The sequence below is a fragment of the Megalobrama amblycephala genome, linkage group LG21 (assembly GCF_018812025.1).
Source record: "Megalobrama amblycephala isolate DHTTF-2021 linkage group LG21, ASM1881202v1, whole genome shotgun sequence".
Taxonomy (NCBI): Eukaryota; Metazoa; Chordata; class Actinopteri; order Cypriniformes; family Xenocyprididae; genus Megalobrama; species Megalobrama amblycephala.
Genome location: NC_063064.1, coordinates 7,759,615 through 7,777,590, shown reverse-complemented (window position 1 = coordinate 7,777,590; position 17,976 = coordinate 7,759,615). Strand labels below are relative to the sequence as shown.

General features: G+C 35.5%; 1 protein-coding gene across 3 annotated transcripts in view; it reads right to left on the bottom strand.

Annotated features, from left to right (window-relative positions):
- ttll7 (tubulin tyrosine ligase-like family, member 7) overlaps positions 1-17,976 on the bottom strand; it is a 127,841-nt gene that overhangs the window by 16,769 nt on the left and 93,096 nt on the right. For all 3 annotated transcript variants that reach the window (XM_048172758.1, XM_048172757.1, XM_048172760.1), the window contains 5 exons: positions 16,223-16,385; positions 12,914-13,239; positions 8,224-8,355; positions 1,788-1,868; positions 323-483 (listed from right to left, as the gene is read on the bottom strand). In XM_048172758.1, coding sequence (XP_048028715.1) covers positions 323-483; positions 1,788-1,868; positions 8,224-8,355; positions 12,914-13,239; positions 16,223-16,385 — 863 coding nt within the window. The remainder of the gene's footprint in view (positions 1-322; positions 484-1,787; positions 1,869-8,223; positions 8,356-12,913; positions 13,240-16,222; positions 16,386-17,976) is intronic.

The following is a 17,976-nucleotide window of genomic DNA, read 5'->3' as shown; positions in this document are numbered from 1 at the left end:
ACATCACCCGCCTATGACGTTCCGTCTTGCCATTGGACTGATTCCTTACGGGCTTCATGCCTCAATCACGCAGAGACGTTCCCACAGCGTTTCGACACTGCATAAGTTCCTTTGAAAGGGAATCAACAATTCCTTAATATTTTATTTTAAGCAATCAGGAATCTGGGGGCCAGACATGTAAATGTACCGAACTCGTATTGAACCGTGACCCCAAAACTGAGGTACGTACTGAACCGTGACTTCTGAGTAGCATTACATCCCTAGTAAACAGGCTCAATTCTAATTTTATGTTGACTTTAAATGCAGAATATAATTATCTTACCCAGAGCTGGAGAGACAGTTCCAGAGCCCCTGACCATGACTCCAGAGCAGACGGTTAAAAACCCGGTTGAAAAGGCGATAAAGGCGTAGACTCTCCACATCCAGTTCACTCCAAATCCGCTGCAGCACTGAGCGGATGTTGGTACGAACAATATCCAAAACCTTTGTGAAACAATCAGATAAATAATAGTCACTAAATATATCAGAGCTCTCTCTCTCTCTCTCTCTCTCTCTCTCTCTCTCTCTCTCACACACACACACACAGGTTTGTTTTTGTGAATTGTGGGGACATTCCATAGGCGTAATGGTTTTTATACTGTACAAACCATATTTTCTATAGCCCTACACTACCCCTACCCCTAAACCTACCCATCACAGACAACTGTGCACATTTTTACTTTCTCAAAAAACAAAAACAAAAAAAAAACAACCTCATTCTGTATGATTTATAAGCCTTTTGAAAAAGTGCATGCATACACACACACACACACACGCACACACGCACACACACACACACACACAAAGCCAAATACTTACACAATGTAACATTTTGGGGAAACTACTTTGAAATTGTAGTTTAGCAACTCATTTTAAAATCTACAAGAAACAGTGTTCAAAAAAGTGTAAGCTAAGCATTGTAAAAGTTATTGCTGTAACTACACTAAAAGTTCCTTACAAAAAGTACCAAACTACACTGAAGCTATTTAAGAATGCACACATAAATTCACATTAGCATACAGCAAAAAGAAATGATGAATTCTACTAATGATAATAACAGTTTAAATACTGTAAATATGTATTTTGCTACAAAAATGCAGGAACTTCTGGGCACAATATTCAAATTAATCAGTGCATCATTCATTGATATGAAATGTCCTAATGAACCAGTTTGCTCAAATGAATCAGACTTCCCAATGATACTGGAGGGTACTGTGAACAGTAAAATCCAGAAGAAGAGTAATGGTATAAGTCTCAGCGAGTTTCCGCCAATCTTCCTCTTCTCCCTCCAGCTCCCTGACTCTATTCTGCTCGTTGACATCTGTGAAGTGACTTTCAACATGTCTGATTTAATGGCCCTGTATGAGACATGTTAACTCTATTCTGATTGATCCCTCAAACTTTGGCTGATAATCAGCTTGTGGAACGAGACAATCCCTCATTATATCAGTCTGTCATGCCCATCCAACAACGTTCACCCTACTGTGTCAAATCAAAACACCTGTAACCTGCTGTAACCACCTGTCGTTCACTACTGTAATAGTGTTGAAATTGAGTGGCTTTGAACTGTTTCATTTTGTTGCATCATGTGCTCTGTTAAGATAGATCCAAATGGCATTTTTTAAGACCTCCATTCCCCCCACCATACACTTTGGTCACCAAAGACTCCAACTTATCAAAAAATGTAGTGTTTATTATATATTTATTTATTTATTTTGCAAAACGTCATGCATTTTTAGTCCACTCACCTTCCTTTGTTTGGTGGCGTCTAACTTCACCAGCCAGTAAGATGCAACTTTTGGTTTATGGTATTTCCAGTTGTTCAGAATCTAAAGTAGCAAATGAAAATAATGTCATTATTGCAATAGGCACAATTATTGTCTCTGTGTTATTGTCTGTTATTGTCTGAATATTTTTATTCAGTTGTGGTCAGAATTATTGGAACCCTTGGTAAATATATCAAAGATATGTAAAAATAAATCTGTATTGTTTATCCTTTTGATCTTTAATTCATAAAATTTGCAAAAATCTAACCTTTCATTGAAGAAAAATATTGAAAGTGGGGGAAAGTACATATAAATAAATGTTTATATCCAAAACACGTTGGCCACAATTATTGGCACCCTTTTATTCAATAGTTTTTGCAACCTCCTTTTGTCAAGAAAACAGCTCTCACTCTTCTTCTATAATGCCTGATGAGTTTAGAGAACACCTGACAAGAGATCAGAGACCATTTCTTCATGGCAGAAGCTTCATTTTGTGCTCAGTGACACATTTTTGTGTTGGTTTTGATGTTTGTTTTGGATCATTGTCCTGATGGAAGATCCAACCATGACCCATTATTGGATTTCTAGCAGAAGCGGTCAGGTTTTGTTTTTTATCTGTTGATATTTAGTAGAATCCATGATACCATATATCTGAACATGATGTCCAGGACTTCCAGCAGAAAAATAGGCCCACAACATTAAAGATCCAGCAGTATATTTAACCGTGGGCATGAGGTACTTTTTATCCATGTGTGCACCATACCCATCTGGTGCGTTTGCTGCCAGAAAGCTCTTTTTTTTGTTTCATCTGACCATAGAAGCCGTTCCCATTTGAAGTTTCAGTCTTGTCTGACAACTGAATATACTGGAGATTGTTTCTGGATGAGAGCAGAGGATTTTTGTTGAAACCCTCCTGAACAACTTGTGGGGATGTAGGTGCTGTTTGATTTTTTTTTTTTTTTTTACGTTTTCTGAGACTCAAGACTCAACTAATCTCTGCGATTCTCCAGCTGTGATCCTTGGAGAGTCTTTGGCCATGCAAACTCTCCTCCTCACCGCGCATTAGGATGATTTAGACACATGTCTGATTCCAGGCAGATTTTTAACATCTTTAATTAATTGGAACTTCTTAATTATTGCCCTGATAGTGAAAATGGGGATTTTCAATGCTTTAGCTATTTTCTTACAGCCACTTTCTATTTTGTGAAGCTCAACAATCTTTTGCTGCACATCATAACTATATTCTTTGGTTTTACTCATTGTGATGAATGATTAAGGGAATTTGGCCTTTGTGTTTCCTCATGTTTATACTCCTGTGGAACAGGAAGTCGTGGCTGGACAATTTCATGCTCCTAGTCACCCTGGTGTGCTAAAAAAATGTAAATATGAATAGGAATATACTTCAGAGATATTTTACTCATAAAAAATTCTAGGGGTGCCATTAATTGTGGCCAACATGTTTTGGAGAAAAACATTTATTTCATATGTAAGACTGATGCCAGAGTGCCTAGACCAAGAAAGGGCCACTCTTTGAGAAAACAAAGGAAATTAACATTTGAACTCTCTCTTGCAAAAATAGCATCCCCATTCAAAACGCAATCACACCTCAGCAATGCCTTAATCTACATTTCCCTTCCTTCACCCCCCTTCCCCCATCTCTTCTCTCTACATACGGAGATGACCTGAAATTCACCCAAAATCTACATGGTTCAATGTGAACAGTTATCATACAACATTATACATGTTTGGTATCATTTGAAATGTCTCAGTGCGACTGGTACAAAGGTCTCATTCCCACAGAAGTAAACCAGAAGGTAATAAAGGTTTAAAGATTTTAGAGTTATTTTGCCCTGTGTAGTGGGTGTGACCACCTTCACCAGGTCTTTCAGGCAAATGGACTTCTGTCCCAAAAAGGTGTAAACTACTCAGTCTAGGACCCATTCAAATTCCCATTGTGAATTCATGTTTCCATTTGAAAAAAGTTTCTGTCTTGGTCTAAGTATTTAAAGAGATGTTGCAGGAGGCTCAGGGCTCGATCCTGTGCAGATGAGCCCACATTGCTGAGTGTCCTTCAGACTGCATTTATCTAATGTCAGGTATTCATCTTTTACTCTGTTTCTGAGCATTTGATGTTTGTATTGATCATCTTTGAGATGATTATGTAATTGGCATGATACACACTGCATTTGACGACTTACTCTGATTGACAGAGATTACGTTAAAGTCCATAACCCCACAAATCTAGTTAGTAACGGGCTAAAGTACAGTTTAGGTGGAGCAATGGGACACACCAACTGATTTTAAGCTCCGCTAGCACATTGGCATTAGTTAAGTATACTTAGACTTGTGCAATAATGGGTTTTTCCTTTTAGAGCAACAGAGTGATGTATAAACAGGGTTAATATTATTCTAACTAAGTTCAGTGGGTAAACACTGCTATTATGTAAATACCATTAGAGGAAGCTAAATTGGTCAGCCTGATTTATGGTAATGGTCAGTTAGTAAAGACAGTTTCAAGTAATATTGCAAAAATGTATAAAACAAAACATCCTCGAGACTCAAAGCGTTAGGAATCAATGAACGAGTACTAAGAGTAAAGAGTAAATAGAATAATCAAATGTATAGCTAAATTATTATACAAATGACCAATAATCAGTTGACATTCTAAACTAAATTCGAGGTCATAATAAAATGGAGTCAGATAAAATTTTACTTGGAATTAAACTACTTTGTCACACTGAAAAGACCGAAAGCGCAAGAAACCTTTCCCGTCCTGTGGGAACCGCTGTTGGACCGATTGGGCGGGCCTTACACACACACACACACACACACACATATATACATACATACATACATACATACATATATATATACACACACACACACACACACACACACACACACACAACTATCTATTTGTCTGTCTGTCTGTCTGTCTTTGCTGCAGGCATCTCTTTCTTTTATGTTCCAAACACAAGGACCTTGAATAGGAACAGTCCATTCACTTGAGTTTTCTCCCCACGAATGAATTTTTAACATGTTGGAACATTGATCTGAATGTTTGAATATATTTACATCATTTACATTATCAATAAAATATACACACTCTCCTCACTGGGTCCCGGTGGCACAGCATGCACCAGTGATCGCTCCTTCGAGTGAATACATTCTCGTACTTTCCACTAAAATGAGTAGATGAATTATGTCCATGTTTTGAGTGTGAGATGATGGCATAAATATGGTCATAATTTTATCATTTATCTTCCTTGCTAAATCATTAATAACTCATTTAGACTGTGAATTAGACCAAAAACTTTGAGAAATATTAATTACAAACATTTACATGTAATACTGTTGTAATTTTATATGAGGTTTGAGATTTGCTTCCTTGTTACCAAATTTTTTCTAAATACTAGGGGTGTAAACAGACAGCTCACGAGACGAGACACGAGACTCACGAGTTCACAAGAACGAGACGATTTTTACACAGTATTTTTAAGAAATCCTCAGTGATGAAATACATGACTAGAAAAATAGTCTGCAGGTGCATTTGAAATGTTTTAAGTAATCATCTTGTAAAGAATGTCATTTCAGTTCTACTTTCTGAGTACAAATTATCATATGCAGTAAAAGACAACAATATACAAGCACTGTAAAAGGTTTTGCCACAAACTCAACTGACTGACTTCTCTCCTGTATGATTTCATGAGTCTCTTCAGACCTTTCTGTACATGATTTATGAGCTCCTACAACTTTTGACCTCCTAACTGAACTCCTTTCAACAAATTGATCATAGAAATAAAAACAGTATAAATCAAAGTACTCTCTCAATATTCAAAGTGCAAACAGATATCAAATTTTTCTTCAAGCATGCATGATACAGAAGAGATGGTTACAACTACACAGTCCAGCCTAAGATAGCTTTCATATTCGGAGATGTGCACGCATCAGGGAGCCACTTTCAAAATGCGGGGTATTGAAATTGCATTTGAATGTACGTTCGCATTTTTCACTTTTGATTTCGCGATCACACATACTCTGTGAATAGGGAGCGGCAGTTCTGAGCATACTTTCTACAAGATAAGACATTTATCAGAGCTTTAAGCTTTAAGCTAGAATCCTCCGCCATGGTCTTGTCAGTCATCTCGTCACTTATTCGTCACACCCCTACGAAATATAGTTTAAGACCTAAGAAGGGGTTAACTGGTATTTGACCAATTGTTGGTTTGTCATTTACAGTATTTCCTGTATATTCAAGGTAACTATTTGTTTGTTCACATTATTTTTTCAATAAGTAAAAGAGAAAAAGTTGAATGGTTGAGCTTAATGAATGTACAGTAGTTAACACTGCAGTTTGTTTAAAAATTTCGAAAACAGAATGAAATCATTTATTTTTCTTCCCACTAGCCTTTAAAAAGTGTCCAAATGACGTTATTTCCTGGGTTTCACAATATTAATGAATGTGGTCATTTAAATCTTTAAAAAAAATAAAAATAAAAATAAAACAGTTCAACAAATGTAATACAAATTCACAAGACTGTCAAAATTATTATATTGCTGTATTATTTAAATTGTTGTATGCAGTAAAGACTGCTAAGGTGGAACATTTGGACGGGGGTCTACAAAGGTTTATAAATATTCACACTTCTAAGTTAAAATTTACACACACTGATGTGAAAAGCTGAATGTTTTGATATGCACAGTCACATCTGCATATATGTGTGTGTGTATATATATATATATGTTAGGGCTGTCAAGTGATTAAAAATTGCATGATGTGGCGATTAAATAATCGAATTAATCACAAATTAATCACACATCAAAAAGATAAAGTCATTATTGTGTAAAGCATCAAATAAACATTACAAAAAGTAGATTCTCAGAAAGAAATAGCTTATTTGTTCCAAACATAGAATTAATTACACAATCTTTTGGACAATGAGGTTGAGTAAATGAGGATTTTTGTGGGTGAACTATCTCTTTATTTATTTTTTATTAATATGGAAATATGGTATTTTTAAATGAAATTATACTCTGAATAAGAAACTAAAACTGCCAGTAGGTGGCGGTAAATGTCTAATTAATTTAATCCGTTCAAACAGCTGATTCATTCAGAAGTGAAGTGTTGTGTCTAAAATAACACAATATTAACTTCTTAAAATTTAGATTTCTCTGATTTACATATGTGCATTTTAAGACGTTTGAAGGCCAAAAAAAAAGGGTGAATAATAGCTTTAAAATCTCTCCATGTGATCTCCATCACTTTCTCTTTCTTTTTTCGACTCAGTCTCCTTATCTCTCTCTTCCCCTCACAAAGCTGAGCTTTGACTGATAGTCTTTTCATTTTTATATGAAATGTAGAAAGTAAACATAGGGTCAATTGATATTTATATGTTTTCATCATTAATCAATTTCTTAGAGAAGTTAATTTAATGAAGGATACCAGGAAAGCTAGGTAACAAAGTTTATTAAATTAATTCACAATATGTGCCTTTATTATTAATCATATGCCTAATATATAATGAAAACGGCTTCGTTATTGTTTCTTGACAACTCACATTACTACTACTAATCATTACATGAATAACTACTGTTCAAAACGGCGAAGTCAGACTAAAGTTTATTAAAGCATAAAACAGTTATCAAGAAATGGGTAGTTTAGCTACGTACATTTTATCTCACACTTTAACTGAAGAGTCGCACTGGAACACATTTGTGCCAGTCTTTTTGTTCATGTAAATGTCATTTTACACATTTTAATCTATCTTGATTATTGTCTATGTGCAAATGAAAACATTCAGCTTTTCACATCAGAGCTGTGACTGTAAATTTCAACTAACAAGTGTGAATATTTATTGTACAAGTTCTCAAATTCAAATCTACAAGCAGGGTTTTGCTACTCTTTTACCTTCACAGGGGTCGGGTGGTTATAGGCAATCAGTGTAAAATTAACTAATTTTCACGCAAGGTTAATTTTATGTTAGATAAGAGTTTACCTAACACACCTAATTGTTGAAAATAAAATATTTACTAAAGTGTACCGTATTCATGGAAAGCACCAATTACAATTTCACAGCTCTGGTAATAGAGCGGCATCAGTTCAATTGTGCTTCTCCTGTTAAATGCTGTGTTTCCGTGATTGTTGATGTGCAAATGTACGCCAGGTCAATCGCCGTGAAAGTGATGTGTAAATGAATGCTGGAAAGTGTCTTAAACAGGTGCTGTTGGCCAGCTGTGTTTCTGCACAGACAGCTAATGGATCTCATTAAGCATACAGGTGGATGTCTAATGACTCTACATACAGCGAGAGATGCTGCGAATGGCTGGGACGTCCTCAAATGAGTTCAGGGAATGAGGGGAACAGAGCAGACGGTCCGCCTGCCCTGACAGAGCGCTTTCTCTCAGCTGCGTAGCTCACCTCATCCAACACGGCCTCGGCCTCCTCCTCGCTCTTCCCGGGGTAACGAATCCTCATCTCCCCGAGCGCAGCCAGCGTCTGCTGCATCAGCTCGGCCTCCTGCTCTTTACTCAGTGGGGTCTCTCCCTGTGCCTGCACATGCAAAGAAGCAACACAATAAAGATGAATTATTAAGTGTGACTCTTTTCTCTGCAGTCATCAGGTTTGTTTCGGCCATCGCAGCAGTGTGTTCATAATATGGTGCCTGACTGCTCGTTGTGAGAAGGAAAACACAGTGATCTCAACTTTCAGACATACGGCTTCACAAACTGAACAAAAGTTTTAAAATGACAAAATATAGTTAGGGTTAGACATATCAGAGACTGAGGCACTATCAGGGTGAATCACAGAAATTTAGAAGAACGTGTTGGGCTATGTTTCATCACAAAATCAAAAGACAAATTATTGCATGCCAATTAACAACACTGTTTCACATTTCAGCAATGAAAATATGAAAAGAATATTTCTTTTTTTTTTTTTTACTGCAACATACTAAAACACTAATCAAATGAGATCATCACAAAGAATAATGGAAATTACAAAAAGAATTGGACACTGAAAAAAGTTAATAAAAAAATACCTAAAATGTACTTCATGTGATAACATCTAATTGATTCTACATGTAAGTCAAAAATACTATTTTAAATCCCTACAAAAAAAAAAAAAAAAAAAATATATATATATATATATATATATATATATATATATATATATATATATATATATATATATATATATATATATATATACATACATATAGTACAGTCCAAAAGTTTGGAACCACTAAGATTTTTAATGTTTTTAAAAGAAGTTTCGTCTGCTCACCAAGGCTACATTTATTTAATTAAAAATACAGTAAAAAACAGTAATATTGTGAAATATTATTACAATTTAAAATAACTGTGTATTATTTAAATATATTTGACAAAGTAATTTATTCCTGTGATGCAAAGCTGAATTTTCAGCATCGTTACTCCAGTCTTCAGTGTCACATGATCCTTCAGAAATCATTCTAATATGCTGATTTGCTGCTCAATAAACATTTATGATTATTTTCAATGTTGAAAACAGTTGTGTACTTTTTTTTTTCAGGATTCCTTGATGAATAGAAAGTTCAAAAGAACAGCATTTATCTGAAATACAAAGCTTCTGTAGCATTATACACTACCGTTCAAATGTTTGGGGTCAGTAAGAATTTTTATTTTTATTTTTTTGAAAAGAAATTAAAGAAATGAATACTTTTATTCAGCAAGGATGCATTAAATGAATCAAAAGTGGCAGTAAAGACATTTATAATGTTACAAAAGATTAGATTTCAGATAAACACTGTTCTTTTGAACTTTCTATTCATCAAATAATCCTGAAAAAAAATATTGTACACAAATATTTTGTACAATTGTACACATTAAATGTTTCTTGAGCAGCAGATCAGCATATTAGAATGATTTCTGAAGGATCATGTGACACTGAAGACTGGAGTAATGATGCTGAAAATTCAGCTTTGCCATCACAGGAATAAATTACTTTGTGAAATATATTCAAATAGAAAACAGTTATTTTAAATTGTAATAATATTTCACAATATTACTGTTTTTACTGTATTTTTAATTAAATAAATGTAGCCTTGGTGAGCAGATGAATCTTCTTTTAAAAACATTAAAAATCTTAGTGGTTCCAAACTTTTGGACTGTACTGTATATACACACTACCGCTCAAAAGTTTGGGATCGATAATATTTTTAATGTTTTTAAAATAAGTTTTGTCAGCTCACCAAGGCTTAATTTATTTAATTAAATAACTGTTTTCTATTTGAATATATTTTACAAAGTAATTTATTCTCGTGTTGGCAAAGCTGAATTTTCAGCATCATTACTCCAGTCTTCAGTGTCACATGATCCTTCAGAAATCATTCTAATATGATGATTAGTTCCTCAAGAAATATTTGTTATTATTATCAATGTTGAAAACAGTTGTGTACTTTTTTTCAGGATTCCTTGATGAATAGAAAGTTCAAAAGAACAGCATTTATCTGAAATACAAAGCTTCTGTAGCATTATACACTACCGTTCAAAAGTTTGGGGTCAGTAAGAATTTTTATTTTTATTTTTTTGAAAAGAAAATAAAGAAATTAATACTTTTATTCAGCAAGGATGCATTAAATCAATCAAAAGTGACAGTAAAGACATTTATAATGTAACAAAAGATTAGATTTCAGATAAACACTGTTCTTTTCTATTCATCAAAGAATCCTGAAAAAAAAAATGTTGTACACAAATATTTTGTACAATTGTAAACAATAAATGTTTCTTGAGCAACAAATTGACATATTAGAATGATTTCTGAAGGATCATGTGACACTGAAGACTGGATTAACGATGCTGAAAATTCAGCTTTGCCAACACAAAAAATAAAATACATTTTAAAATATTTTCAAATAGTAAACAGTCATTTTAAATTGTAATAATATTTCACAATATTACTGTTTTTGCTGTATTTTTAATTAAGTAAATGCACCCTTGGTGAGCAGACAAAACTTCTTTTAAAAACATTAAAAATCTCACCGATCCCAAACTTTTATATTTATATTTGTCCAAACTTTTGTCAGGTACTGTATGACCCAGGCATGTTTCCATAAGATTTACCATATTGCTTTATATACTGAGCAAAAACTTTCCAAAAACTTAATATTGTCTATGGAGGCTTATCAGAGTTCTACAAACCAAGCACAAAATCCTTATATTAGAAGAGTTTTGAGGAAAGAGTGCAAATCCTAATTAAACAGGTTCCATTATTAGAAAATGAAGCCTTATTAACTTGATGATCATGCATCCTATATACAATTACTCTGAAAAGAGCATGTAGCTTTAGTAGTCCATCTTGCTAAACGCAATCTAAAGTCTTATTAAACAGTGCATAAGTGTGTGTGCTGTTTTTCCTGATTAATATTCCTTAATGAGAGTTTGAACAAGGGGGAGTGCTGGTATTCACGAGATGAATGTGCCCGTAAATAAAGCCCCAATTTAGCTTCACACTCCCAATTTTTCCACAATATGACAAATTTTCCTCTCCAAGGTATGCCCAGAGAACGAGAGTGGATATAGGAGTGTGAGAATGAGAAGAAACTATCACAGTATGAAAACACAGCTTGACTGATTGTATATGTGTGTGTGTGTGTGTGTGTTGAATCTCTATTGTTTGATGGATTGGAATGATTCAGGACAGCGATGGGAAAATAAAAATGATATTTTTCATTTTTACAGGTGAAGTGTTGCCAGATCTTCTCTAAATCAGCCATTTTTGTGAACATCTGTTCAGACTCTCTAGAGGACATCTAGGGTAAAGAAAAAGATAGATGTGTCTGTGTAGATATGTATGTCTATGTTCAGAATGAAATACTAGCATAATGCTCACTGTATACTGCATACACAGTCCACAGTAGTGTCTATAGTGGTGTTCAAAATAACAAATTCCCACGTTTCCCATTTAACTATGTATCTATGTTAAAGGGGTCATGAACTGTGTTGTTTTATAATGTTTCCTGGGGTGCACTTATAATGTTAGTATACTTTATACATCAACAATTGTCATAATTTGAAATAAAAGGCATTTTTGCTACCCTGATTTTAGCCCTCTTATTTCAAAGACTTTAGTGTAAACGCCCACTGCTGTGATTGGCTGACATCTTTCCATTTGAAATAGCCAAGTATTACTCTCTCTTTTAGCACATTTTCACTATTACAGCTCTCAAGGTTAACTAATCGTGAAAGGTGCTGCATTACATTTAGATCTATAACATTATATTTTGATCGTGGCATGAAAGGTTGCAGTGTTGAGCGCATGAAAGCAGTGATCTCGTCATTGCAACTCGATTTCTGTGCACTAACGAATGCTTTCATCGTAACTAACAGTGCAAACGCGACGTAACTTAAAAGAGATTCGTTGAATAAAACGGGAGTTTTGGCACATATCCAGAACTGATAAACTCGCGATGTTTGATTGACAGCTCCAGTGATTGCAAAGGGAGCGTTCTTTGATTGCTTTCTTTATATAATTTATTCACCATTTAAACAATGTGAAGTTGACCGTTTAGTCACTAGTTTGATGTACTGACACATAAACAAAGAACATCTGACTGTACATGAATCGTTACATATCAGATCAGGCATTATAATTAATACAGTTTTGTCTGTGTCTTTAAGATGTGCTGATTTAACATCAACATATCATCATATAAAAGATGCTGTAATTATACATATTTATGATTTATTTTTCACTTTGAAAAATTAAGAATTTAGGGGGAAATGTGCTTAACTGTTTTTTATTTATAATATATATATATATATATATATATATATATATATTTTTTTTTTTTTTTTTTTTTTTTTTTTTTTTTTTTTTTTTTTTTCTTGGGGTGTAAATTAACTCTTGAACAAAATGGAAATGGAAGGTCAGGTCAGGTCAGGTCATTGCTTTATGGGATACTTAATTCCACATAGTGTTCTCTAGTTTTATACTGCAAATTCAGATCAATGTAATATTTTGACTGGGTCTTCCATGCATATGGAATTGCAGCACACATACTGTATAAATAGAATAAGCAATATGCTAATTTTCGAATAGTCCAAATGTGTGATATAAGGAGAATACTTGCCGTATTGGGATGAATGGCACCTAGACTGCTGCTGTGTGGAACTCTGTTTGTAGAACTGTTGCGACTGAGCGACTGGGACCGAGATGCTGTGTGGGGTCGACCCGGGGTCATCTGCATCATGGTGGCTGCCGTTTGAGCGGCTGCGGTCGATGCATTAGCCATGTGAGTGGCTGTTTTTGGCTGTCTGGTCTCGTTGGTAGGTGACTGCGCAGTCAGAGAGGATATGGAGCGTGGACAGGACATGGAGCGGCGGATGAGCCCAGAAAAATTGGGGGAGGAGGAAGCACCTCGCATTGGTTTAGGGGCAGGTTTCCAATGAACACGACCTAAAACAAAGAACCAAAGCATTTGACTTCAATTTAAGACACATACATTCACACACCCTCCTGGATCACCACGGAAATTAAGTCAAGCATTTGAAATCCAATAACCAACAAAAAAAGCTTTAATTAATCACTGCAGGCCTGAGTGGCTGTCAGGTTTCCAACTCAGGGCGGATAGCGAATTGAAACACACAAACAGCAAATCTACGATTTTGAATGACCTCCAGTTTGTGAGCTGGCCAGCGGCATGGCCGCTTCATCCGTGAGTCTTGAGGGAAGAAGTTGCCAAATGCGGTATTATAGCAGCTTAGCTCGGAAAATCGCAGATGGCCTCAGGGTAGTGTGGGGCAAAGGGGGCGAACAATGTCACCCCAGAATGGTCTAATGCCCCCTCCGGCAGCAACCCAATCACCAGTGACCCCTCGCACACCAAATAAACCTGCTTGCTTCTTTGTTCCTCTTTTATTGGCTAATGGAAAAGTCATAGCTTCAACTGTGTGAGGCATGGACAATCAATAAACTGCAATAAACTGCACAATAATGGCACTTTCCAAAATAGGGCACAAACTGGTTTTCCATTATTGAACTATTGTAAACTATTATCTGACATAAAATTCATCATTCCGGCTTGTCCTATCCCTGTTGGACACTGTCTGAATACTGTCTATAACCTTTTTGCCTGTATCTAATAATAAAACAAAATCATTCTGACATGTTAAAATAATTGTGGAAAACGTATGGTTAATTATTAACTTATTTTAATTATCAGAATCATTATATTTAGCTGTGACCTGCAGAGTAGATGGTGGAAACTAAACTATATCATGTTTCTATCATATATATATATATATATATATATATATATATATATATATATATATATATATATATATATATATATATATTTTTTTTTTTTTTTTTTTTATTAGATTGTATTTATATTTTTCCTAAATACTTTAATTTAATTATATTTTTTGTCTATTGTTTATAGCAAGAACATGATGAAATCACAATTTCTTTGTTTCAAATTGTTTTCAGACATTTCTCCAAATCTTTGTAACAGGGTTGCAAAAATGGCAAACCTCTTAAAAAATGAGCAATGGCAATAACTTTACCTCCTGAAGTGGACATACATTTGCTGAAGGTTTGCAACTTTTAAAACTTAAAATTTATTTGGGAAAAAAAAAACAAAAAAAAAAAACTACCAGCCCTTTTTTGATCTATACTAGTGAAAAAAAATGCCTTATCTGAACCATGTTAATAAAACATCACATTGAGTAATAGTGAGAGCAGCTTCTAAAATACGACAGATAGATATAGACAGACAGACAGACAGATAGATATCAAAATGCTATACTTAGAATGTTTGCTGGACTCCAAGGAAAATGCTGCTTCTAAAAAAGCTCCACTTTAAAACACAAACATTTTTCGGGGGTTGTTTGCACAGTTTTCAAGGTAAGCCAGAAGTGCTTCTCTGAACTTCTCCCCAACCTGTGCTTTCCCCAAGCTGAGTGGCCGGTCTCCCTTTAAACCAGCGGACTGAAACATCAGAAAAGCTCATTAAAGCTGCATCGCATGAGAGCCAGGGGACCTCTCACGACATCACCTGCCGCAGTCAGCCAGTCAAATTAAGAGCCACTGCACTGGGCCAGCGAATGCTGTGACCCTAATTAAAAAAGATGGATTTTCTCTGTTTCAAGTATTAATTAGGTAAACAAATGCATTATAGTAGATTTACATCTGTAATTTAGCTCAGGCTCTGCAAACGGCACTGAAGATTTAATGTGTCTGGCTAGACAAAAGGCTGCTTAAAAGTTTAAGCCATAAGCAGCTCTTGCAGTCATCTGGAAACCATCGAGGGACAGATAGCACCTATAAAAGCGGTTCAGCAGCAGAACGTCCCAGAACCTCCAAGTCTACCCTAATAGTCCTGGCCCACAGGTGATAAATAGCTTTTCCACTGAGCAGACCCCTAAAACCTGCTGGTCTCAAAGTAAGAACAGATAACGTCAGAAGTCCGTTTTTGAGATCAAGAAAAGTTCCCAAAACAACAACAGAGTCTGGCAAGACTGATGGAAAACAAAACTAGATCACTCCCATTACAAAATCATTACATTTTTTCTACACTGGAAACGGTTGATGCAACTGTGAAGCACGTTCAAATGATGCTAAAATGAAACAATTTTATTTGCAATCATCTTTAAATTGATTGCAATCAATTTAATTAACTTCCAACAGCTGCATCAAAAGCAGCTTGTGATGGCAAAACATAGAGAATTACATTTTTGGGAGGCAATGTTAAATATGTTATCAAAACTAAAAGATTTGTACATTCATTTTGTAATTAATTCTTATAAATGTATCAATACAATTTCATTGTTTTGCTGTTTTTGCCGCTAAAGTCAAAAGCCATAACAAATAAGGTCAGTAAGATATTTTAAATTCATTCTTTTATTCAGCAGGGATGCATTGAACTGATCAAAAGTGACAGAACAGACTTTTTCATTGTTGCAAAAAAGTTGTATTTCAAATAAATGCTTGTTCTTTTGAACTTTCTATTCATCAAAGAATCCTGAAAAATAAAAACGTTACAGTTTCCACACACACAAACACACGCACACATGCACACACACACACACACACACACACACACGCACACAAAAATTAAAATGGCTAAAGCTTAGTAATGAGGTGTCTGTCTAAACGCGTGGCACATCTCTGCATTGACTGTTTTCTGTGTAAACAGATTTCTTGATTATAATGACAGCAATCTAGTTTTGTTTTGCATTTACATCAGAGCTGTTGTCTGCTGAGAAATTCATGTCATGAGTGAATTTTAAACTTCACGTTATCCTGACCTATGGAACCATTTCGACTTGCACTGGAACCATTTTGAGAAAATGAGAACCAGCACCATATCTGTGGAAAGGAGCTAATAGAGGTTCCCAGAGCGCTTTCTTTCACAGGCCCAAAGAAAGGAACTCACTGGAGCGTTCGGGGCGATTGAGTTTCTCCTGCGTGATGCTGCTACTTTCATCTTCTCCATCGGCGTCGGAACCGGAGCTGCTGTCGCTGCAGCTGGCCGAAGAGTCTTCAGGGTCTCTGTGCCCTCTGGGTGTCGGGCTGCTCTCAGGCATGGATGACAGGACCTACAGGCAAACAATCACACAAACACATCCGCAGGGAGAGATGATGAGAGAAGATCCTAGAAAAATGTCAGTTCTGCAGCTTTCAGCCCGAGTCCAATTAACGCTTGCCACTAATGGAAGAATGGAAGGGCGGCAGTGATGCATGCCTGGCGAACCCTGTCTTGATTTTCTTGAAGTCTTGATTAATGCCACAGCAGAAACATGTTCATTTGGTCTGAAACACATACATTGTATGTCAGGGGAACTAATCTATTATGTCCTTCAAGAAGTATTGAACAACGAATTGAATATCTGTCCAACACTTGGGATACACTGACTATTAGACTCCTGAATGCACTGATTTCACCTTTTCAACTCCAATTTGGCTCAAAGGTCTGTCTAAATTAACACTTTGAATGTAATCTCCAACAGAGTTTTGAAAGAATTCAGAAAGATCCTGTTCTCCTTGTCATTTTTAAGAGGAACTGCTTGCGACTATTTAAATTGCTTAATTTCTGTCTTGTCAGATTATTCCAGATGGCCCTGTAATGGGACTGTTAAGAGTGTTCCAATCCATCAGAGCAGATACAGCAGAAATGAAACCTACATTATGCTAAGTCAAAAGTGAACCAATTAATATCAATTTCATGCCAAACAGTGTTTGTAACTGTCTGTAACATCTCTATGAGGGAATCTCATGAAAACTGTCGAGAGCGTTCTTGGGTCATATATCACCCCAAACTAAAGCAACAACAAAGGAATTATATTTTGCATTGTGACATTTTTGATAATCAGGTTCCAAAAGTAATAATCCCATACATTTTCTCCAGGGATACGTAGAATAAAACTGTAAAGAAAACTTTCAAGACAGATCCATCATGAGCTCTGAGATTAAAGGTGCCCAAGAACGTTCTTTCACAAGATGTAATATAAGTCTAAGGTGTCTCCTGAATGTGTCTGTGAAGTTTCAGCTCAAAATACCCCATAGATTTTTTTAAATTAATTTTTTTAACTGCCTATTTTGGGGCATCATTAACAATGCACTGATTTACACTCGGCGCCGCCCCTTAAATCGCATGCTCCCTGCCACACCAGCTGTCGACTATATTACAGCGCATTTACAAAGTTCACACAGCTAATATAACCCTCAAATGGATCTTTACAAGATGTTCGTCATACATGCTGCATGCATGCTTCGAATTATGTGAGTATAGTATTTATTTTGATGTTTACGTTTGATTCTGTATGAGTTTGAGGCTATATGCTCTGTGGCTAACAGCTAATGCTACACTGTTGGAGAGATTTATAAAGAATGAAGTTGTGTTTATGCATTATACAGACTGCAAGTGTTTAAAAAATGAAAATAGCGACGGCTCTTGTCTCCGTGAATACAGTAAGAAACGATGGTAACTTTAACCTCATTTAACAGTACATTAGCAACATGCTAACGAAACTTTTAGAAAGACAATTTACAAATATCAGTAAAAATATCATGCTATCATGGATTATGTCAGTTATTATTGCTCCATCTGCCATTTTTCGCTATTGTTCTTGCTTGCTATCTATTGTCTGATGATTCGGCCTGTGTGCAGATCCAGACGTTAACTGGCTG